The 12,379-nt window shown below is 35.1% G+C and overlaps 1 protein-coding gene across 12 annotated transcripts in view; it reads right to left on the bottom strand.

Annotated features, from left to right (window-relative positions):
• Nucleotides 1–1,841: 1,841 nt before the first annotated feature.
• SMAD2 (SMAD family member 2) overlaps nucleotides 1,842–12,379 on the bottom strand; it is an 89,882-nt gene continuing 79,344 nt past the window's right edge. For 11 of the 12 annotated variants that reach the window (XM_055232856.2, XM_063639990.1, XM_055232865.2 and 8 more), the window contains 5 exons: nucleotides 12,181–12,234; nucleotides 10,077–10,289; nucleotides 7,248–7,385; nucleotides 6,925–7,069; nucleotides 1,842–3,539 (listed from right to left, as the gene is read on the bottom strand). In XM_055232856.2, the coding sequence (XP_055088831.1) occupies nucleotides 3,416–3,539; nucleotides 6,925–7,069; nucleotides 7,248–7,385; nucleotides 10,077–10,289; nucleotides 12,181–12,234 (674 nt within the window). In that variant the 3' untranslated portion in view covers nucleotides 1,842–3,415. The remainder of the gene's footprint in view (nucleotides 3,540–6,924; nucleotides 7,070–7,247; nucleotides 7,386–10,076; nucleotides 10,290–12,180; nucleotides 12,235–12,379) is intronic. The other variant, XM_063639998.1, reaches the window with a different exon arrangement.

Genomic DNA, 12,379 nt, shown 5'->3' with positions numbered 1-12,379 from the left:
CAAGGGTCAGGGCCCCATCCGTCATCTTTTTATTATTCAATATCTATCACAGTGGCTGGGCAAACAACAGGCATCAATAAATGTTTACTAACTGAATGTGTATTATAAGGTATAATCAGTATAATTGATATAGCTCAAATCTAATCATGAAAGCTTCTTTAAAGTAGGATAAAAAGAGCGCAATCAGTGGTATTCCAGAAGGTAGGCCTAAATCCAGTTATATTTTCTAATCTCAACCAGTGGTTATAAAGACTTTCTGAGCTTCTTTTTAAAGCAATGAAACTCTTTCCAAAAGAAACCCCATGCAGTTCTTCAGTACAGAATAAAGATGCCACTGGCTAGACCAAAGTCAGTGAGAACTCCAAGAGCCTCCCCTAAGCCAGCCCCCAAGGTGTCTCTGTGGAACCTACTGGAAAAACTACTACTTATCTTAAAAATGTGATAGAAAGCATGGCCATTCAGTTCTCAGGTCATCACTCCTAGAAAATTACCAGTATTGTGGAGAATAAATCCTAAGTAATGTTGCTAATTTAAATAAAGACAAAAATTCAACAAAGAGGGGATTCTATCACTTAGAAAAATGAAAACCACACCTATAAATGGGGGGAGGGGCAGAAAACAAAAAAAAATCAAGCCACAGTAGATAAAATACAAAAAACATCATCTCATTAAAAAGCATCAAACATATTCACACAAATGTAATTACAACCATGAAGTAAACTGCTCAACAGGTATAACTGCTCAATAGGTGTTTTCAAACAGTTGAGTCCCAATTTCATACTGTACAGAAAAATCACACCAGAACTGTAGAGATGTGCTCCACTATGAAACAGCATAGTAGGCACTGCTTCACATAACACAGTAACGCAAGAGTAACCGCCAAGATCAGGATCTTCTACCACTTTCAGAGTTATTTTCTGCCCCTACAACTGTTCCCTAACACCATTACAAGTTCTCAAGTAAGAAAAAGAGGGCAGAGGCTCCACTGAGTATCTCCTACAGGCCTGATAGTGGTATTACCTAGGACATTTACTCTGCTCACAAGATGGGTAGTAGAAGACATAATTACTGGATAGCACGAAGTCTGGAAGCAAGCAGCAGGGCACTAAAACGGTGAGAGTTTACACAACAAAAGCTTGTTAAATTAAGTAGTACTGATGTGGTGGGTGCAAACGAAATTTTTACAGCAAAGGTTGAGGAAGAAGATGTATTAGAATGATATGAAGCAGACTATCACAAAATAAGGCCACCTTCAAAATATTATAAACTGTAGAACCATTCTGATCTTCAAGTTTGGATTTGTATAGAGGTTTCTGTATAAAGCATTAATACCTAATCATGAGTTTCCTTTAGTGTGAACCTTTTTGCATTTGATGCTATTCTCTTTGCCAGGAATGCTTATCTCCCCTGGCTCATCACTTGGCTTGCTTCTTCAATGTCAGGTGTTAGCTCATGCATCCTTTCCTTAGAGGCTTTCCTTGATGTCCTACCTGAAGCATCCCATCTGTTATTCTCCAGTACAGTACCCTGATTATCTCCTTCATAGACAAGTAAGATGATTAAGGGTTAGTGTAACTGCTGTCTCAGCAAAGGCAGGAACTGTAGTTGTCTTGTTCACCTTTACCCAAAGACTAAGAAAGTTCCTGGTACAAACAGGTGAACAATAAATATTTGTTGAACGAATAAAAAATTACTATACCAAATTTACATGAACACATACATATACACACAAATATAGGAAAATGGGGAGTACCCAATAGAAAACCACCAAATGTTGAAAGTATTGAAAATGATACCTATAGAGACAGGTGGATATGATTTCAAAGAACAAGTACCAAAGATAGCTTCAAAAATATGAAAATTTATGAAAAGACGACCAGGAGTGGTTATTTTCCATTTCTACTAAGATGCAAACAAGAAGAAATGTTTAAACTGCAATGAGTCAACATTAGACATAATAATTATTTGCTGCAGAATGAACTAGCAACAGAGTTTCGGAAATCTCCTCTCACTACAGAGTATAAAGTATTGTCAATCACAAAACCAGGATCAGTCAAGAACAGTTCAGACTGCAGGTAACTTATAAGCTAAAAAACTTGCTAAATAAATGGCTTTTCCACCAATTTTTAAAATTCTGAATTCATAATTATGTGTAGAATAACAATCAATTTATAAATTGAATACAACATACTTTAAAAACAGATGGCCCATATCTGATGATCGTACCTCAGCATCACTTTTCTAGGTATTTTGCAGAAACAATTACATTTACAAAAGATCCATTTCATAATACAATCTGGTAACTAAACCAAATCAAACTACTCAAAGAGCAGAAGGTCTGCTGTTGAAATATTTTAAAATACCTTTGGAAAAATGGTATTTATAGATTAGCTTTTTTTAAAAAGGGATAAATATGTGGAAGTAATTCTAGCATAGCCCCGAAAATAATTATACTGCCACCTATGCATTTTTTATGAGGTGGAAGGATAAATCAACAGACTGCTAGATTATACAAGCCGATTATTCCTGTTGAAAATTGGGCATAAGACAAAGGGACTTTCTCCATATGAATTCTTACTGTACCCCAGAATTAACTGGTGCCAGCATTATCAGTGCAACTATTACTGGTGATCATGTCATGTTATGCTGTTTTGATTATGAGGACAAAAATGGGAATGGAAAAAAGAGGCTTGGAAAGGTTTTCGGTACGGTTTCCTTATAATAAGATTTAGCAGTTAAAAAAACAAACCAAAACAAAAAACCACAAAAAGAATGACTGTTTAAGCTCCACTGAACACATTAAGGTCAAGGATTTCAAAAGTTAATCCACTTTTCTTCCCCCAAGAGTTTATTTTTGGTAAAAGGCAGAAAAATTAGTTTTTCTACAAGGAAAATCTGCTTCTAAATAATTTGAAAATCTTGATATATATTATATATTAAAAAAGACACACAAAAATAACAGAGAAGTGGGAATAACAGATTAGGTACTGTAACTTTATAAAGGTTTGCCTAGATCAAGAAGCAGCGCACACACACACCTCATCTATGCAAACTAAAAATGTATATAAACAGCACAATACTGTGATACTGGATCATGATACATTACCTGTACACATAACTACTACTGTTATTAATAAACCTTTGGGACACTCAGTTGTATGCCCAATAAGACATCATTAAGTCTTTAAAATCTTCTCTTCCTCTTTAATGGGAGAGTATTTCTAGACACTAATTTTCCCGTCTAATATTCAAATATAGGAAACAGATTCCACAAGGTGCTTTAATTGATGAGACCTCAAGTGCTGTTTTCTCTCTTGAACTTTTGGATAGTAAACAGTCCATAGGGACCACACACAATGCTATGACAGAAGAGTTGTTACATTAAGTCTTTTCATGGGACTTGATTGGTGAAGCTTTATGACATGCTTGAGCAACGCACTGAAGGGGATCCCATCTGAGTTAATACTTTGTCCAACCACTGTAGAGGTCCATTCAGATGAAGTTCAATCCAGCAAGGAGTACTTGTTACCGTCTGCCTTCTGTTTAAAAGAATACAGGAAAATGATTATGAAATTCAAGTCCACAGGCAGGGAAAATGGCTATGTTTAGGTACACTGCATTAAAAATTTACAGAAATTAAAAGGTTGTGTTATAATTTTGGACACGATTATTCCGAAAAATGGTTGATCCTCAAAGTCAAAGTACTTCTGATGACCTTGTTTCAGAAGTGATTTACAAGAACATCTTTTTCTCATCAAACTAAAATTAATAAGGTGGTATTATTCACCATCATCCAAAATGGAACACCTGAGAGAGAATGTAGATACTATTAATATCAGGCCAGGGCCAGGCGTAGTGGCTTACACCTGTAAGCCCAGCACTTTGGGAGGCCGAGGCGGGTGGATCACAAGGTCAAGAGATTGAGACCAGCCTGACCAACATGGTGAAACCCCGTCTCTACTAAAAATACAAAAATTAGCTGGGCGTGGTGGCGTGTGCCAGTAGTCCCAGCTACTCAGGAGGCTGAGACAGGAGAGTCACTTGAACACAGGAGGCAGAGGCTGCAGTGAGCCGAGATCATGCCACTGCATTCTAGTCTGGCGACAGAGCGAGACTCTGTCTCGAAAAAAAAAAAAAAAATCAGGCCAAAAGGAGACACGTGAATCAGGATTGTCCAAGCAAACCAAGACATAAAGTAACTGTACTTATCAAATCAACCACAGAATAGTAGATACTCAAATATCAAATGGAATCTAAATAAAAGTATACCAAAGCAAAAACAAAATTTTGGCCAAAGCTAAACCCACACCACAGAGAGTGTTAAAAGCTGGAACTCAACTTTCCCTGCCAAAGCCAATGAACATCCCTCTTAGCAACACCATTCCGGCTTTTAATAGTGCTTCAACAAAAGGGGCAACTCTATGAGAATTACAAATTATTCGATGACATCCTGTCACTTCCATGCACTGATTTTAGTTCCATCTTATTTGCTATACAGAATAAGTCAATAAATCCACTTGCTTCTACAAACAGCCCTTCAAATAGGAGAAAAGCCCAATATCAACTCTTCATCTCCAAGCAACACATGTTCAATATAATTTAAAACTGTACTTCCAAGGATGTCATTTTCTGAGGCAGCTGGTATCAGTGCCCCACTATATACCCTTTGGATTTTTCAGTGTGCTCCAGACAACTTCCAATTGCACGTATCTGCATTGCTGTGCCCAGGAACCTCTCTGATATACCCTAAAAGGCTAGAGGTGCCAGGAAATTAGCATCCCCAGGAGCAGCCCTCAACCAAGGAAACAGAAATTGACATTTACATGCCCAGCACTTCTGTTCCTCTGGGTAGGATAATTCTGTAGACTGTTCACTGTTTCCCAGAGTTTCCCCAAGGGTGTCAGTTCTAGTGACCCACCCACTGTGATAGATGGCTTAACAATGGTCCTGGCTGCCCTGTTCTCCCCTGTCCCACTTCCCTTTCTAGAATAATTCATAATCCAGGTCACCCAAGGGGAGTAGGTTTAAGAAGACTGCCACTCAATTAAATATGAATTCTTCATACATCTAAATTCCCTGTTTACTACATTTCCCAATTTTTGTGCTAACAACCAAGATGACATTAAGGAAATTAAAAAAAAGTAGTTTTAGAAACCTAAACATTAGGTCTATTTCCTCAGCTCCAGAATGATTACAGACAATAAGTTCCGGGTAGCTACCCACATATCCACAGATAGATGGATATTTGCTATTTTGATTTGTAAATGTTACAGGAAACTACTTGATTTTCCAAAGTCAGATGTACCTGACTCCCAATACTTATAAAAACATACTGTATATTACTGCTTCTGAAATTACAGATTTTACTTTATCTCTGAGTTAAAGAATAGCAGAGTCCACAGTGAATGAAGAAGGGCAGTATCTTTACCAAGTAAAACTGTTCTTAGCAGATCTATAGATATACATGGAATTCCCTCTGTAATTCACTCTTACTTCCACTAAATTCCTACCGTATTTTGCATTATTCTAACCTTTTGAAGAAAAAAAAAAAGTCTGACCTGAAATCTTATTAAACAATATAATTTAAATCTAATTTTGCTATCAACTCAGGTCAAGTCTAAAGTTTTAAAAAATGGCATTCAGCATTCTTAACAGGTAACAACATCTCAAAAGGGTAATAATCAAAACAGAAGTACAGCAAAATCACAAAATGAATTATTCTACCAATATAACTCAGAAAAAAATAGTGACAAGTCTTCATTCTCTGATATAAATATATAACATATATTTTTAAATGTATTCAACAAGTAGACCTCACATTTCACAATCTCAAAGTCAGATTTCTGACAAAACTTAAGATAGACAAGCAAGTCCAAAACAAATAAATTTGGAAGGGACTACATTGCTGGAAGAAGCAGGAATACAATCACTATATTACATGAGTATTTCTTAAGCAGGCATACGGAGTAAGCAATATGAATTGAAGAAAGTAGACTAAGTATTTTACATAATTCCTACTCTTAAATATGGTAAAGAAGTCTTCTCTGTCTTTGATGTGAAATCCAATCTATTGTTTAATTCATCAATAATCTAGACTATCTTATCCACTGATGACAAATTTAGTTTTTGTAAAACTTAAACATATAATTGTTACTACTATCCTTATAGAAGAGGTTAAGAGTCCAGGAGAACTATCTTCCAGTCCCATCTCAACCACTTATAATGTAACCTTGGGCAAATTATCAGCTTTCTATGTCTATTTCCAAATATGTATTAGTTTGAATCACTTGTTACCTCCAACGATGGCAATTTCATATCTTTCAACCTTACAAAGAATGAACTGACAATAGAAATAGTAATTTTTAGATACTACACTTAAAACAGCACAGTGCCTGGCACATTAGCAAGTATTCCTTCTACTTCTGAATGAAGTTCCTCTTAACCTACATCTAGTTTGTCTCAATTTATTTGTTCAGCCTTATTTTTTCTATTCTCCAAACTGAATTGCTATGCTATCGTCAAGATTATCACTTTGCAACTCTGCCCACCCCATTTATGACTATTGAAATCCAATGCATCTTTTACAACTAGATCATGTGCCATCAAGTTTTCCTTGAGCACCGTGTGCAAACATCTCTCCTTCCATAAACTGACATAACCCTTCATATACACCCCTTTTATGATATTTAACACTCTGAATTATGTTAAAATGCATGCCTGTGCATGTTTTAATATCTTCCATAATGGCAGCTCAGTAATTTCCAATAGTTTTGAATTTGGAGGCCTCCAACTTTATTTTACATAAAGATCAGCTGACTCTATAACCTCAATGAAAATAGATACAAATGAACTCCAGAATATGCAAGAATGCAATGAAACATAATTACACTGTGGAAATTTAAGAACCAAATATGTATTTCATACCGGTATTCTGCTCCCCACCCTTTCACAAAACTCATTCTTATGGTGCACATTCTAGTTAGCTGATAGACGGCTTCAAAACCCTGATTAACAGACTGAGCCAGAAGAGCAGCAAATTCCTGGTTGTTGAAGATCTTCAGATTACAGCCTATGATTAAAAAAGGTAAAAGAAGCTGTCAAAAGAGTATCATTATTAAAAAGTAATTTTAAAAGGGTTACAAGTTTTAGAATATGAGCATGCAATCATCTACCGATTCCTAAAATTAGCAACAAGAAAAACTAAGCAAGTTGACATGACAGGTTTATTTACATTATTGAATCCATACCTGGTGGAATTTTACACACTGTTGCAGGGTGCCAGCCATATCTCTGATTACAATTGGGGCTCTGCACAAAGATTGCACTATCACTTAGGCACTCAGCAAAAACTTCCCCACCTATGTAATATAAGCGCACTCCTCTTCCTGAAACAAAATACAAATAAGATTAGTTTTGTAACATTTACTATTTCAGTGTGACTTTGGAAGCATTTTCTTGGAAAAATTCTAAAATGATTTAAGGTATTTCCAGGATCTTTTTCACAGATAATGTCTTTCTGAAGTCTAACTTTAAATATACTACTGTATATTTCTCCCAAGTATTTTCTAACAATAATTTTATTGATTTTAAAATACATGTGTACTGAAAGTATTTAAACAATGTAGAAAAAGTACACAGATAGTAAAATAGTTTCATACAAATGATATATATTATTTTAAGATAAGTAAAAGATTGAGTTAATTTTGAAGGAATTCACTAATGTTTGGAGAAATATATCTTCATTACAACTGTATTTTCTTAAAGATCCCACTAATGTTAAGAAAAAAAGATGTAAAAACATCAAGAGGTTAAGAGTCATTTGCCATTTTAAAAACTATATATTATGGTGGAAACCAAACCTCTAGATGTATAAGCATGATTAGGTGAGAAAAAATTCTACTGGGAGATTTTTAATATACTTCTTTCAGAATCTGAGAGATCACAGATGCAAAATAATATGAGATATAAGAATTAAAAAAAAAAAAAAAATTGTGAGAGGCAGACTTCTAACATGGCACCTAAGAGTCTCAGCCCTGAGGTGCACATACATTCTCTGTTAATCAAACACTAGGTGCTGCTGTTAAGGAATTTTTCAGATGTAATTAAGGTAGCAAATCAGTTAACCTTAAGAAAGGGAGATTATCTTTGGTGGGCCTGACTTCATCAGGCAATCCTTTAAAAGCGACTAGACTGTCATAGGCCAAAGTGATTCAAAGCATGAGGTATTCAACATGAGACATTCTCCATTACTGACTTTGAAGATGGATGGCACCATGTGACAAGGAATTCAGGTGACATCTAGGAGCTGAATTCTGCCACAACCATGTGGGCTTAGAAGAGGACCTCAAGCTCCAGATAAGAATACAGGCCAGCTGACACCTCAATTTTGGCCTTGTTAAACCCTGAAAAGACCGCCTAACCCATGTCTGGACTCCTGACCCACAGAAACTGTGAGGTAAAAAATTGGTGCTTTAGGCCACTGAGTTTGTGTTAATTTGTTACACAGCAAAAGAAAACTAATAAAACAACTAACATTCCAGATTTAATACAGAACCTGGTATGCTGGTTCTCTTAAGACTATGGAATATTTATAAAACAGTCATGCATGTGGTCATTGGGAAAACAGTAAGTCCAAAAGTAGAGATTTTTCAGGCTATATTCCCTGATCAATATCACCTATAAAACTAGAAATCAAAAACACAAAAAATCTAATGATGACAGCAATCTAAAACTTTGGAAGGGGAAGAGAATAGGGCAGAGAAAACCCATTAAATTTTTTTGCAGAACCCCAATGAAGACACAAAAACAAAAAACTAACTATTTTAGTTAAAGCACCTACAGCGACACTGGGTATCTTAATAAGATTATCCAAATTTATACCTCAAGCAAGATTTGAGAACTTCCACTTGGAACCAAGTAATAGATCTTTTAGTCACTATCACTTTGCAGTATCAAAATCACACTTTGATAACCAGCATTACTTCTCACAGGAGGTGATGGTTAATTAGAAAAAAAACAGAATTAAACTATTGTTAAAAGAAGTTAAGGTGATGCGAATGATGTTCAATTATGAATGGCTCTCACACTTTTTCACTTCATCGTTAAGGAAATACTGAGGACCCCAAAGAGCTTTTGTTTATGTGAATATTATGGAAAATGACCATATTAGATATAAAAACTGAGATTTAAAAAATTCATTTAAAAATCAAATCCATTACATATTAACAATGTTTATAAAAAACTGTATTTCCAAAGCAAAAAAAAAAAAAGTAGCAACATTTCACCATTTTTGTCTATGAAAAACAACTATATTCCCAAAGCAAAAAAAAAAAAAAAAAAAAAAAAAAGTGGCAACATTTCAACATTTATGTCTAGTGTAACCGAATTGGAGTCTCATTATCAAATCTACATTTCATCTCTTGCAAAATCATATGCATGTAGGCTCTGGAATACTCCACTGTACACTCATGAGAGAATGAGAGTAAAAACGGCAAACAGCATCTCAGTACTACTATGAAAATAGCTTTGACCTCACAAACTAGCTGAAAGGGTTTCTGGGACTACCAGAAGTCCCCAGACCACATTTTGAGATGTCCCTGAATTATATTTTGAACTATATTAAATGCAGTTCTTGTTTTAGATATCTCATTTCAGATGAACAGCAAGCAGATTTCATTTAACATATAAACTCACCAAAGGGGGAAAAAACCTGGGCGCTATATAAAGAAACTGGAAAAAAAAAAAAATCATGATTTATAAAAAAGTATTAAACCCCAAATCTGAACATGGCAATTTTATGACTGGTAGAGACTCAGCAAATTAAACTTATCTTCACACATATTTATTGAAGAACTCTCCAGTATCAAGGGTGCCAAATAAAAGTTGAAGAGTTTGCAACTGAAGCATCACCAGGATCTATTAGAAGCAGTGAAGCCTGTGCACTTAAATGTGTTGGCACTTACACCAGAGAGAAAGCTGGTTTTACTGCACACAAGCTCTTGATGTGGCACATCATGCAATGCCTACATTACGAGTATACAGCATTGATTTTTCACAACAAGGAAAATAAAACATACCTATATGCCTTCTTGTCATTTCTACTGTGGCATTTCGGTTAACATTGGAGAGTAAACCTAAGCAGAACCTCTCTGAATTTGATGGATCTGTAAAGCCATCTACAGTGAGTGAGGGCTGTGATGCATGGAAGGTTTCTCCAACCCTCTGATTTAATTCATAATATGCTATTGAACACCAAAATGCAGGTTCTGAGTAAGTAACTGGCTGTAAATCTGAAAAATAAAAAAATAAAAAAATAATAAAAGGAAGAAATGTGTGAACAATTCAAGCCATAAATAGATTTAATATAATCATCTTTACATGCTCTATGCCAGCCTGCACTGGCAAAAGCTCAGGAAGTAGACATATTATATCGGTTTCCATAGATCATACCAGATTTTCAGTATTTTTCACACAAAACTCCAGTTTCACAGATCATACCAGATTTTTTCAAATTTCCCCCATGTCATTAAATCACTTTATGTTGGATTCTTTGTTTTACCAATAGTTTTAGTCTAGCTCCTGTTCAAATACAAAACAATCATAGCAAAGTCAGTCAACTTGCCATACTTGGTGCATTTCTAAAGCACATAAAAAAGCTAATGTGGGGTAAGATAAAGCCAGAGCAAAGATTAATGAGTCAAAAGCCACACACAAAAAAACAGTCATAATAAAAGGATACAAAATATGACATATTTTTGACATTTGTCTATTTTAACATCAAACTCTTGGTGAGATACCCTAGGTACAAAAAAAGAAAACCCACTCATACATAAGAACCAGAAAGCAGTAACACACAAAGATCATGCAAGTGGAAACAGACCACAGAGTCAAAAGACTACTTATTTCACTGGAAAACTATATATTTAGCTTCTGCAGTTTTGACTAAAACACATCATAAGGAATACTGCAAAAGAAAAAAACCTCACAATTTTGTAGAATAAATTCCAAACATGTAACAACCGAAGAGAAATTGTGAAATAGCAGGGTAAAATGAGGGCAAAAATAATAATAGTAATACAGAAATGTATATATAGTCATCCCTTGGCATTTACAGGGGATTGGTTCTAGGACCGGCTCCCCCTAACTAAAAACCCTCAGATGTTCAAGTCTCTGACATAAAAGGGTGTACTATTTGCATGTAACTTAAATTCACGTCATCCTGTATACTTTAAATAATCTCTCGATTACTTATAATACCTAACAATGTAAATGCTATACAAATATTTGTTATATTGTATTTTAAAATTTGGGCCTGGCGCCATGGCTCATGCCTGTAATCCCAGCACTTTAAGAGGTCGAGGTGGGTGATTCGTTTGAGGCCAGGAGTTTGAGACCAGCCTGGGCAACATAGTGAAACCCCGTCTCTACTAAAAATACAAAAATTAGCTGGGTGTGGTGGCATGCACCTGTAGTCCCAGCTACTCAGGAGGCTGAGGCAGAGAATTGCTTGAACCCAGGAGGCAGAGGTTGCAGTGCGCCGAGATTGCACCACTGCACTCTAGCCTGGGCGACAGAGCGAGACTCTGTCTCAAAAAAATAAAAATAAATAAAATTTGTATTAGTTTTTATTGTTGTACTGTTATTTTCATTTTTTCCCGATTATTTTCAATCTGCAGTTGGTTGAATCTGCAGATGCTGAACTCATGGTTATGAAGGGACCATACACATACATATTTGTACATATACGTGCACACTCTCATATATATATATATATATATATATACATATATATATGAAACCCCCATACTACGTATACACGTATACATATTTACATCAATGTGTATATATATGTAATACACATACCTCTTTTATTAATTACATCATAAAATAAACATAACCATAAAAATCTAGCCATTATATAATTTTCTATGAGGAATATGATTTCAATAATAAATAGATTATACCTATTTCTTACATGTGCCAGCAGAAAAGACTTTTAATAATTTTGAGGGATGGTGTCAATATTCTTTTTAAAAAGCACTACTGTAAACCACATACATAATTATTTGGCTATTCATTAGGATCCCTTTCTCGGATATATAAAAAATAACTCCTAGAGATGATTTTTATTATTAAGTGATACAGTATAAACATGATGAGGGGAACATATTTGCAACTTACCCAAGCTATGATTAACAGGGGAAAGAGTAGTAGGAGATAGTTCTGCTGGAGAGCCTAAAACAAAAGGATTTAATTTAAAAATAAATGAAGTATTTCCAGAACTTCTGATCAAGTAATCATAAAACTAGCTTTATCTGGTTATAATTATCAACAATATTACAAAGACAATTTAAATACCAAGAATTCAGAATATGTAAGT

This window comes from Symphalangus syndactylus, chromosome 1 (genome assembly GCF_028878055.3).
Source record: "Symphalangus syndactylus isolate Jambi chromosome 1, NHGRI_mSymSyn1-v2.1_pri, whole genome shotgun sequence".
In the NCBI taxonomy this organism is placed as follows: domain Eukaryota; kingdom Metazoa; phylum Chordata; class Mammalia; order Primates; family Hylobatidae; genus Symphalangus; species Symphalangus syndactylus.
The sequence above is the reverse complement of the archived record's forward strand: the minus strand, read 5'-3'. Positions and strand labels throughout refer to the sequence as shown.